This window comes from Apteryx rowi, unplaced genomic scaffold, assembly GCF_003343035.1.
Source record: "Apteryx rowi isolate R43461 unplaced genomic scaffold, aptRow1 scaffold_43, whole genome shotgun sequence".
NCBI lineage: Eukaryota > Metazoa > Chordata > Aves > Apterygiformes > Apterygidae > Apteryx > Apteryx rowi.
The window spans coordinates 59,197-70,644 of record NW_020450683.1 but is presented as its reverse complement, the minus strand read 5'-3'; the positions used below and the strand labels follow the sequence as shown (position 1 = coordinate 70,644).

General features: G+C 70.1%; 1 protein-coding gene across 1 annotated transcript; it reads left to right on the top strand.

The window, feature by feature from the left end:
• The first annotated feature begins 1,007 nt into the window (after window positions 1-1,007).
• Window positions 1,008-11,436, top strand: LOC112971201 (proto-oncogene tyrosine-protein kinase Yrk). Its single transcript, XM_026076389.1, has 13 exons — window positions 1,008-1,093; window positions 5,180-5,240; window positions 5,361-5,616; window positions 5,705-5,807; window positions 6,039-6,137; window positions 6,272-6,375; window positions 6,485-6,634; window positions 7,870-8,025; window positions 8,460-8,639; window positions 8,840-8,916; window positions 9,046-9,199; window positions 9,979-10,110; window positions 10,327-11,436. The coding sequence occupies exons 3-13, from the start codon at window positions 5,373-5,375 to the stop codon at window positions 10,533-10,535; spliced, it is 1,608 nt and encodes a 535-aa protein (XP_025932174.1). The 5' UTR covers window positions 1,008-1,093; window positions 5,180-5,240; window positions 5,361-5,372; the 3' UTR covers window positions 10,536-11,436.
• Window positions 11,437-11,448: the final 12 nt, after the last annotated feature.

Here is an 11,448-nt window from a genome sequence, read left to right as displayed (position 1 = left end):
GCATGGCACAGGGCACCCAAAAACCACGCGCAAGCCTCCCCTGGAGCAGTGCAGAGGGGTCCTCCATCCCCGACCGTCCCATCTTCCCGGGCTGGCCTGCAAGGGAGGGCTTCCCCCCTAGCCCGGACCCCCATGAGGGTCCCCCCAGCGAGGGACCCCCATCATCCRGGGGACCGGGGTGCCAAAAGCTTCCGGAGGTCTCTGCAGGGCCGGTGCTCTGCCGCCCGGAACGTCACCCCTCTCCCAGGGCTGGCCAAGGTTTCTGCCTTGGTGCGATTTGTGCCAAATCTTGGGACTTTTCCAGGAGCAGCTTTATCGCGGCAAGGAGCCTGCTCTCGGGCTGCTTATTGATGGCCRCAGCGACTGCTCGAGCCGGCTGGAAGCGGCAAGCGTTTCTGGGGCGAAACACGGGAACCAAGCAGGTAGCACGGTCCTGAGCCGCCTGCTGCCGGCCGCCAGCGCCCCCCGGCACAGGAACCCCCCGGTTCGTGCCGTCCCCGCAGGAGGGGCCCCAGACCGGCGGCCGCTGCCGGCACGCACGGACGACGGGGGGCTGCTGGGTTTATTCGCCCCTCGGGGTCACATCCCCGGGTTTGCAGCGCGGTGCCGTCACCTACACCTGGACACAGAGCCGGCATAAATCCGGGGATGCGGAGCCCCGGGGACCCCTCGGCAAGGTGCCCCTGTTGCAGCACAGCGCGGCGGCCGGCACCGCCTGAGCACCCGCCAACTCGACACCCCGAGAGCCCGGGGCTGCAGGGCCACCCCCATCGCCGGCGGCGGGGATGAAGGGGCTCCGCGGGCGGCGGGAGAGCCGCCAGCCGCCCCGGCGGCTCGCTGGTACAATGAAGCATTGCCGGGAGAGCGCGGGGAGGAAGGGGGGGAGAGGGGAGGGGAAGCGCCGCTCCGCAGCGAGAGCGCCTGAAGCCACAGGCGAACACACACACGCACACGCACACGCGCTGCCGCTCGCCCCGCGCCCTCGCCCTCGCCGTGCCCGGCCTCCCGCCGGCCCCCCGAAGCGCCCGCCCGGCCCGCGGGTCGCGGCGGCCGAGAGCCAGGCTCCATGCGAGCCGCAGCGGCAGGGCTCACGGTAAGAGGGGATGCGGGGGGGGGCATTGCACGTTCGCCGTGGGGCGCCGGGCACCGGGCCGGGGGGCTCTGCTCGCCCCCCGCTATGGGGTGTGCAGGGGTCGTGCTGCAGCGGGGCCGCGGGGAGGCTGTGCAATAAGGCTGGGGGGGGGGGATGCAGGAGACCCCCGTCGCCTCCCTCCGGCCCCCCATCTGGGGCAGGTCAGCCGGGGAGGGGGCAGAAAGGCGCCAGGGCCGCGGCGACGGCCAGCTCGCCCTCCCGGCACTGATCGGTGCCGCCACCGCCGCCGCGGGGAGGCTGCGGCGACAAGCGGTGCCTCCGCTCCGCACTGCTCCCCGGACCTGCCGCACCGCGGAGGAGGACGGCGGCACGGGGGCACCTGCTGCCCCGGCCCCCCAGGCGCCCGCGGCGGCACCGCCGGCAAAACGCTTGGCGTGGGGGGGGGGTTCGGCTCGGCCTCCCCCCCAAGGGGCCGGGGGCGGCGGGGGGCCGGGGCGGGAGTGGGGCGCTGCCCCCGCCGCCTCGTCCCGAGCCCTCGGTGTGCCTGGCGGAGGAACAGGAACTCACCGCTTCCTGCGCTTTACAATTCTCTCCCCACCCTGCTCCTTTCGGGACATTGTGTTTGGAGCCCTGGCGGGGCTTCGCTCCGCGCTTGGCCGGTTTCCTCCTCCTCCGCAGCCCCTCGGATCCGGGAATTGCTCTTCTTCCAACGGAAATCCTGCTTTCCCAGCCAGCGATGGGGCTGGGGAAGCTGGCGAGAGCGGCGGGGCAGGGGGCAGCGGGGCTCCGGGCGCCGCGGGGCAGGTGGCACCGCCGAGGCCGAGGGCGGCGGGGGGGGGAAAAGCCCTGGCTGCCCCCGGCGAGGGCTGCAGGGGCGTCTCGCTCCTCTTTGCCCCCAGGGATTTGCGCGGGGGCAAATACGACATCCCTGCTCTGCCCCCCAGCAGAGCCGAAGGCCCTGGCGAGCTCYGCTGGGGCAGGCACGGGGCCGAGGCCGGCTGCAGCCCGGCCTGTTTTGGGGGACCCCGATGCAGCCCCCATTCAAGCTGCCCTCCCTGGCTCTCTCTTCCCGGCAGGGTGGGAGAAGAGGAAGCRTGGCCACGGGTCATGGGTGCCCCGGCTGGGAGTGTTTGCCCCGAAATAGCCCCACACCGCTTCCCTGCTTCCCACGGCCCCAGCCGGCCGGGCGGCGAGAGCTTCCTGCCCGTGCGCCCGCCCCAGCCGCGGTGCCGGGACCCCTCGCCGGCAAACCTGCGCGTCGGGGACCCTCCCGCAGCTCTTGGAGGCCTGTTGCTCATCCCGCTGGTGCTGGGTATCGCCCCGTCCCCTGCAAGCGTGAACCAGCCCAGCGCGTTCCCGGCGGAGCGCTGTGCTGCTGCCGCGGGTGCAACGCCGGGACGCGGCAGCCACCAGCACGGTGGGACCTTCCCCATCCCTCCTCACGCCCCATCTCCTTGGGAAACCTGCTCCCGGTGGGGTCTGACGGGCCTGTTCCCGCGCTGCCATGGCCGGCTGCCTCCGGAGCGAGGCCAGGAGCCGCCGGGGGATGCTGCAGCCGAGGGTGATGCAGGAAGGCTGCACGAGAGGCAGGACACCAACCCCACGGCCTCCGGCTCTGTGTTGCAGGCCCTGACGCAGGACGCAGGGTGCTGGAGAGGCACAACGGGCCCTCCCGTCCCCTCCCGGRGGACTGCATGGGAAATGGGAAGGGTCTGCGTCCCGGTCCCGGGATGGGGACATGGCTGGGGGATGCATGTCCTAAGGGGCATCTTCCCCTCCTGCAGCTGCCTTGTGCCTCAGTTTCCCCCTTGGGACCAGCGAGGTCCAGGGGTCCAGGGTGATGGAGCAGGTTCCCGCAGCCGAGAGGGCGCCTGGGAGCCAAGCGGCTCAGGGCCCCGTCGTACAGCGATCTCGGTTCCTCCTCGCCTGGGGAGGCTGCGGCGGGGCGGCAGGACAGGACGGCGGTGCAGGACGTGGGTGTGCGGCGCCGGGGGCCAGGGACACAGCACGGAGCGGGCGACGGGCTGCCGCGGGGCTGCCGCCTGCCCGGTGCCCCCCGCTGCGCTTGCCACCTCTTGCTCTCGTTTCCTCCGTCCTCGAGGGCCTGGGACGCTGCCAGCCCTGAGGTTCCCCTTGGCGGCCGCAGCACCATCGCCTACCTCCCCTTCCTCCTCCTCCTCCTCTTCCTCCGTGTCTCACTCCCCAGCCACTTCCTCCTCTCGCTGCGAAGGCGCCGACCGGGGGGACGTGACTTCCTCCGTGGCTGCCCCTCGCCTGCCGACGCGCTCCCCGGCCCTCTCCGAGCCCATCGCCCGTGGGCACCGTGCCAGGCATGCCGGGGTGCCGCGGTGCCCATCCCGTCCCATCCCATCCCAGGAGCTGGGGCTCCTCGTCCCCGCGGGGCACCGAGCCGGGCCAGCACCGGCCGCCTGCCCATGCTGCCCTCATCCACCCGCGCCGGGGCTGGACCGCTGCGCCGGAGCCCTCCGTTCCCCTTATCCTCCGCGGCGCCAGGATGTTTAGGGCTTGTGCTTGTGTGAAGACGCTCTTTGCCTGCTGCCGCAGCTGGAGGAATTCAGCGAAATGGGAAGTTTTTGAGTGCAGCGGGGTGGGCGTTTCGCGCCCAGAGGGCCCGAGGCTGGCGAGAGCGCGGGGGACATTTGTCAGCTGAAATATTTCCTTCTCGTCAGCAAAAACAAAAAAGTCCCCAGCGAGCCCTCTTGCATTTGGCAACGCCGCCCCGTCGGCAACGGCCTCGGCCTTGCCAAACTGCTGGTGTCGAAAGCAAAGGTGGAAGGGAGCGAGCGGGGCCGTTTCCGCTGGCGGAGCGCGAAAGTTTGGTGTGTAGAAACCCCCTGCCAAGAGGGAGGAAAGCGAATCAAAAACCGTGACGGGGGAAACCCATGCGAAACGTCTCACTGGGCCCCAAACCACCTTTTTTGACTCTGGTTTCTCTKCAAAACAGCCCCAAATAACCTGCGCTGGGCCGGCAACTCGGGTTCTTCCCGCTTTTTCGAGCGCAGGGAGGGGAAGGGACCCACGTGCCGTTTTGGGCCAGCTCCTCGGACCGGAGCTGCCTCGGTTCAGTGGGGGAAAAGCCGTATCGTGGCTGGGTCCCCGCAACTGCAGAGCCACGAACCCAAAAACCGGCCGCAGTGGGGGGGGCAGCACTTGGCAGGGCCCCACGTCCCCGGGGAGGCGACGGCGTTGGGCACAGGCTTCCCACCGGGAAACCTTGCTGGAACGTCTCCTTGCACCCGAGGCGAGCAGCAGAGATCCGGTTTCCAGCTCTGCGGCGGCGCCTTCCCCGCGGCACACGGCCCGGAAGAGCTCGGCCCCGGCTGCGGCGAGGCGAGCGGGGGGCCCTTCCTGCCCCGGCCCCCCCGGCCGCCCTGCCGCACCGCAGGGACGTGCCGACGGCTTCCTCCGTCCCCGCAGGGAGGGATGGGGCGACCCGGGCGGGGTGCACGGGGCCTTCCCCTCRTCCTTCCCGCAGGACCCAGCTCCGGTCCCCGGGGCCAGCGGGAAGGAGCCCCATCCAGGGGTGCTGTTCCCGTGCATGACGGTGGGATTAGTCTGCTGCAAAGTTTTTGGGCACCCCCAGGCAATGGAAAGCCGGCGGGATAGGCAGCGTCGCTGCCCACYGGCACGGCCTGGGGCTGCCACGACCCCGAGAGGCTTCGGCCCTCCTTCCTCCACCTCTAGGCTGAGAAATCCAGGGTTTTGGGTGCGGTGGGCACAGCAGGAGCGCTGCCACCCGCCTGCACGCTGGCACGGGGCTGGATGACACGGTGACATGCTGCACCGCGTGCATGCAGCTCTCTGGGGCCAGTGGGGAGCCTCCGGGGGCTTTTTAGCCCCCAAACAGGGGTATTTCAGCCCAAAACAGGGGTATTTCAGCCCATGGCAGGGGTATTGGCCCCTCGTTGCTCCCCGACCCCTGCCAAGTCATGGGAGCTGATCCCCTCTCCAGCGCGGGGAGAGCCCAGGAGTCCCGCGGCGGTGCCCCCTTGGTGTGGGGCAGGGGGGTCCGGCCAGGGGCGCCGGGGGGCCGGGTGGCTCACGCCCTCTCCCTCGTGTCCACAGGGGCGTCTTCTCCTCCCCGCGGTGACATGGAGCAGCTGAAGTGACCCGCGGAGCCGTCGCAGTGAGTGGGGCCGGGGGGGGGGTGGGCAGCGTGCACGCACCGTGCATGCACACGCCTGCGCGCGACGCACACGCGTGTGCCTGCTGCAAACCCCCCCACCCCCCCCTTTTCGGATGGCAGGCGGTGCCCAGGATGGGCTGCGTGCACTGCAAAGAGAAGGGCTCCGGCAAGGGGCAGCCGGAGAGCGGCGCCGGCGGCCCCCCCCCGGCGCCCGCCTCCCAGTACGACCCCGACCCCACGCAGCCCAGCGTCGCCTTCGCCCGCATCCCCGACTTCAACAACTTCCACGGCGCGGCGGTGCCCGCGACACCCGCCTTCGCCGGGCCGGGCCTCTACCCCTCCAGCACGCTGCACGCGCGGGGCAGCGGCATCACAGGTCAGCGGGTTTCGGGGGGGGASGGGGGGGGGACACGCACGGGGGGCGGCCCGGCCCCGCTCACCGCGCTCCCCTCCRCGGGCCGCAGGCGGCGGCGTGACGCTCTTCATCGCCCTGTACGACTACGAGGCCAGGACGGAGGACGACCTGACTTTCCAGAAAGGGGAGAAATTCCACATCATCAACAACACGTGAGCACCCCACACACACCCCCCCCCCGGGTGCCCCCAGCCGGGCGCTGGTCGGCCAGCCCCTGCCTTGGCACCGTTGCGGCGTGCCTGGGAGAGAACCGGAGCCACATGCGTCATGAGTTTGGCGGTCTCAGCATCTGGGGGCGCTGTGTGCCGGGAGGGGAGGTGCAGGGCGGCCGGGTGCATCCATCCATCTGTCCGTCTTCCTCACTGTCCGTTCCCGTTTTTCAGCGAGGGGGACTGGTGGGAGGCAAGGTCGCTGAGCTCGGGCRCCACGGGCTACATCCCCAGCAACTACGTAGCCCCCGTGGACTCCATCCAGGCTGAAGAGTGAGTACCGGGAGGGGGGGGACAGAGCCCGTTTCGCCCAGCCCAGCCCCCCCCACTGCCCCCCTTGCACCGTCGTGGGGCGGGGGGGCCCCTCGGCGGCACTCCGGGGTCCCTAACGCCCACTCCGGCGGCAGGTGGTACTTCGGGAAGATGGGGCGCAAGGACGCCGAGCGGCAGCTCCTGGGCCACGGCAACGGCCGGGGCACCTTCCTCATCCGCGAGAGCGAGACCACCAAAGGTACGGGGGGACGGGGGGGGGACACGGGGACGGGGGGCAGCGCTGGCGCCGGGCTCCCCCCCTGCCCGGGGCGCTGCCGCCGGCCCCCGCTGACCCGCAGCCCCGCCAGGCGCCTACTCCCTCTCCATCCGCGACTGGGACGAGGCGAAGGGCGACCACGTCAAGCACTATAAGATCCGCAAGCTGGACACCGGCGGCTACTACATCACCACGCGGGCGCAGTTCGACACCGTGCAGCAGCTGGTGCAGCACTACGTCGGTACGGAGGGCCGGGGCGGGGGCGACGGGGGGGGGGGGCCCGGCCGCGGTTTGGAAAGCCGCCGCGCTGCCCTGGCCGGGTTAACTGGGTTAAACTGGGTCCGGCTGGAGAAGGAAGAACGCGTTCCGGTGCCGCCGGGTGCTGGCTCCGCTGCGTCCTCGGAGAAGGTAAATCGGCCCCGTCCCCACGCACACCCGGCCGTGGGGGTCCCGGCAGCCCCCCGGGGCAGAGCCGGGGATGCTGGCAGCAGGAGGGGGGTCCTGTGCCCCCCGCCTCCTTCGGGCTGCGGTTTTGTCCCCCAAACGAGGGGTGCAGGGGGGGCACCCCCCTTTCCGACGCGGGTTTTGGGGCAGGTGGCTGCACCCCAAGCCTCCTGCCAGGTGGCCGCAGGGGTTTCCCGCGGGGGACCGGGGCGGCGCTGGGGCACCCAGGTGGGGGGGGACCGGAGGGGTGCGGGGATGCRCAGCCGGGGCTCACCCGTGTCCCCCCTCCGCGGCGCCCCAGAGCGGGCGGCGGGGCTGTGCTGCCGCCTGGCCGTGCCGTGCCGCAAGGGAACGCCCAAGCTGGCCGACCTCTCGGTCAAGACCAAGGACGTGTGGGAGATCCCGCGCGACTCGCTGCAGCTCCTCAAGAAGCTGGGCAACGGGCAGTTCGGGGAAGTGTGGATGGGTAGGACCCGGCGGGCGGGCCGGGGCGAGCGGCGGGGCGGGCGCCGACGGGAGCCCCCGCCCAGGCCTGGCGCCCACCGCGGCAGCCTGTGACACGAGCGCACCAGTCTCAGCCCCGCCATAGGGCTGCGCAGGCCGTGTTTGCTCTGTTTGCTCCACAAGCAAGAGGGGGGCATCGTTTTGCCCCCGCTGCCTCTAAATTCGGTCTAAATTTGGCCCCCTTCCAGCCTGCCACGGGCAAGAGATGCCCTTGGATCCAGTGTGTGCCCTGTGCCCACCCAGCCGGTGTGGGGAAAGGGCCCATCTCCTGCTCTGGGGTTGCCCCCCTTTGCGCGGCACTGGAGGGGGCTGTGGGACCCCCTTGGCACCCCGGGGTGCCCTGCACCCTCACCGCATGGGCAGGCGGCCCCACATTTCAGCTGGCACCATGAGCAGGAGACAGGACCAGGCCTGGGGGGGGTCCCTTCCTCGTCTTCCTCTTCCTCCTCCGCCCCGTCCTCCCTCCGCTCCGCGTGCATGCTGCATTCATCCCATCCTGCGCTCCCCCCTCCGTGCCCCCCCTTGCAGAGTACAACGATGGGTTGTGCCATCTGCTAACCCGCGCGTGCCCCGCTCTGAAGCCCCAGACCCTGGGATTAGCTAAGGACGCCTGGGAGATAGCGCGCGAGTCCATCAGCCTCGACACGAAACTCGGCATGGGATGTTTCGGAGACGTGTGGATGGGTAAGGCTGGCCCAGCMGGCTGGGTGGACACGGGGTGGCAGGAGCGCGCCCCGACCTGACCGGCGGCATCGCGGGGTGCCGGGGGAGACGACAGCCGGGCACAGGCTGCCCCGCAGAGGGACTGGGAACAGGGTAAGGATGGTAATGGGAGATGAGCCCACGGGTGCCGAGTGCCCATGCCATGGGGTGAGGGGGACTCCTTGTCCTGGGGGGGGGGGGTACGGCGGTATCATGCCCCTTTCCTGCCCTGATTTCCTTGCTCCTCCATCCATGCATCCCTCCGTGCAAGCATGCATGCATGCAGCATCCATGCATGCCTCCATCCATGCATCCCTCCATCCATGCGTCCGTGCACCCCTCCACCCCAGCCCTGCCGGGGCCAGGCGGGCCGGGTGGCCCTCGGGCTCGGCGTGACCCCGCGTCCCCCGGCCCAGGCACGTGGAACGGCACCACCAAGGTGGCGGTGAAGACGCTGAAGCCGGGCACCATGTCGCCCGAGGCCTTCCTGGAGGAGGCGCAGATCATGAAGCGGCTGCGGCACGACAAGCTGGTGCAGCTCTACGCCGTGGTGTCCGAGGAGCCCATCTACATCGTCACCGAGTTCATGAGCCAGGGTGAGCGGGGGACATGGCCCACGGGGCTCCAGCCGGGGCGGCCCCCCAGCTTTTCCTGCCTCCTGCTCTTTTGCAAGCTGCCACCCTGCCAGCAGGGACAGGCGGGRACCCGGTCCCAGGGCCGGGGGCTTGCAGGGGAGGGCACCCTTGGGTGGGCACGGCTGGTGCTCGGGCACCTTGATGGCACCCTCTGTCCCCAGGTAGCTTGCTGGATTTCCTAAAGGACGGGGACGGCCGATACCTGAAGCTGCCCCAGCTGGTGGACATGGCTGCCCAGGTACCGGGGGGGTGGCACAGGGTGGGGGGACACCCCCACGGGGTCCCTGTCCTTGCCGAGCCACGGGGACGGTGACCCCGCCATGGAGAGCCCAGAGGGGTAGGGGCTCACTGCGTCCCCCTCGCCCAGATCGCCGCCGGCATGGCCTACATCGAGAGGATGAACTACATCCACCGGGACCTCCGCGCCGCCAACATCCTCGTGGGCGACAACCTGGTGTGCAAGATCGCTGACTTCGGCCTCGCGCGCCTCATCGAGGACAACGAGTACACGGCGCGCCAGGGTGAGCCGGCCCCCGCACCCCCTTCGCTTGGGGACCGCTGCCCCGGCCCCTCCGACTGCGTCCCAGCCCTTGTCCTAGGTGCTGGGTGCCCCAGGTGCTGGGTGCCTCGGTTATAGGGTGCCCTGGGTGCAGGGTACCCCCAGTGCTGGGTGCCTCAGGTGCTGGGTGTCCTGAGTACAGGGTGCCCTGGGTGCTGGGCACCCGGGTGCAGAGTATCCCCAGTGCTGGGTGCTATGGGTGCAGGGTGCCCTGGATATAGGGTGTCCCAGGCGCTGGGTGACCCAGGCGCAGGGTTCCCCAACTGCTGGATGTCCCAGGTGCTGGATGCCCTGGGTCCTGGGTGCCACAGGCACTGGGTGTCCTGGGTGCAGGGTGCCCTGGGTGCTGGGTGTCCTGGGTGCAGAGTATCCCCAGTGCTGGGTGTCATGGGTGCAGGGTGCCCTGGATATAGGGTGTCCCAGGTGCTGGATGCCCCAGGTGCAGGGTTCCCCAACTGCTGGGTGTCCTGGGTGCTGGATGCCCTGGGTCCTGGGTGCCACAGGCACTGGGTGCCCTGAGTGCTGGGTGCCCTGAGTGCTGGGTGCCCTGGGTCTTGGGTGCCATGGGCACTGGGTGTCCTGGGGAGTGCCATGGATATAGGATGTCCTGCGTGCCGGGTGCCTCAGGTGCTAGGCACCCCAAATGCTGGGTGCCCCAGATGCAGGTTGCCCTGGGTTCTGGGTGTCCTAGGCGCTGGGTGCCCCTGCCTTGGCTCACGCGGCCTCCCCTTGCCCCTGCAGGTGCTAAGTTCCCCATCAAGTGGACGGCGCCGGAGGCCGCGCTCTACGGGAAGTTCACCATCAAGTCAGACGTCTGGTCCTTCGGCATCCTCCTGACAGAGCTGGTGACCAAAGGCCGGGTGCCCTACCCAGGTACGGCCCCCGCCGGGGCAGCGGGCACCCCCGGGGGGCAGCTGGGCAGAGGGGTTGCGAGCAGGGCAGGATTTGACCCTTCCCCGTGCTGCCGCCAGCATCGCCGGGCAAGGCGCACCCCGTGCCTCAGTTTCCCCATGTCCCAGAGGAGACGCCGGGCGGCCGGGTTCGCGTCCCGCTCCGTGCCTCAGTTTCCCCCCGCGTCTGTCCCTGCAGGGATGAACAACCGGGAGGTGCTGGAGCAGGTGGAGCGCGGGTACCGCATGCAGTGCCCGGGCAGCTGCCCGCCCTCGCTGCACGACGTCATGGTGCAGTGCTGGAAGCGGGAGCCCGAGGAGCGCCCCACCTTCGAGTACCTCCAGTCCTTCCTCGAGGACTACTTCACCGCCACCGAGCCCCAGTACCAGCCGGGCGACAACCAGTGACAGCAGCCCGCCCGCCCCGCGGGGGCCGAGCCCCCCCCCCGGGGCCAGGCTTTGGGGGGCGCTTTTGGACGATCCTCCCTTTTTCCGGGGGGATTTTGTTACTCCCTTTGCCCCCTGCAGATGCTCGTTGGAGGCATGGAGGGGGGGCACCCTGGGGAGCACAAGGGGCTTTGCACAAGGACTGCGGATTCGGAGCGGGGCCAGAGCCGTGCCCCCCACCCCGGCCGAGCACAACCCCTCTCTCGCTGCCTTTGCACCCAGCTTTTCACCGGAGAAGTGGCTTTGGACCAGCGTTCCCCTGCCGCGGCGCAGACCCGCGCTCGCCCCCCACCCAGCTTGGGGTTAGGGGTGCCCAGGGCCCCCCCCCCCGGGGACATGGCCGGTGCCCTTGGTGCCCCTCTGTGCCCAGGGATGGGGAGGCAGCTGAGGGTCAGGGCTTTGGGGAAGGGATGCCCACCCCCAGGTCCCCCCTGCCACATCCTCAGGGCACCTTAAGTAGCATTAGCACAAGTGTGTGGGGGGGACAATCCCACGACAGCCCCCCGCAAGCACCCCTTGCCCCCTAGCAGCACAGGCATCGGGGGCACCCAAGGGTGCCCCCACCCCATGCCAGCCCCAAGCTCCTCTCCCTAGCTCAGCTCTGTGCAGCTGGAGGGGGGGCTCAACCCACCCCAAAATCCTGGCACTGACCTGGGGAAGCTCACCCCAAGCACCCCCCCAATATAACTCAATGCCACCCCCCCAAAATCATCTTTAATTTATAAGATTTTACACCCCTCACCCCAGCAGCCATCTCGCCCCCAGGGCTCCCTGTATTTGGGGGGATTTCCTTGCCCCCCCCACTTTTATCTCCTCTCCTTAAGCAGAGCCAAATCCTGAAAGCCATAAACCGCTGCTTGCAATGGGGAGGACA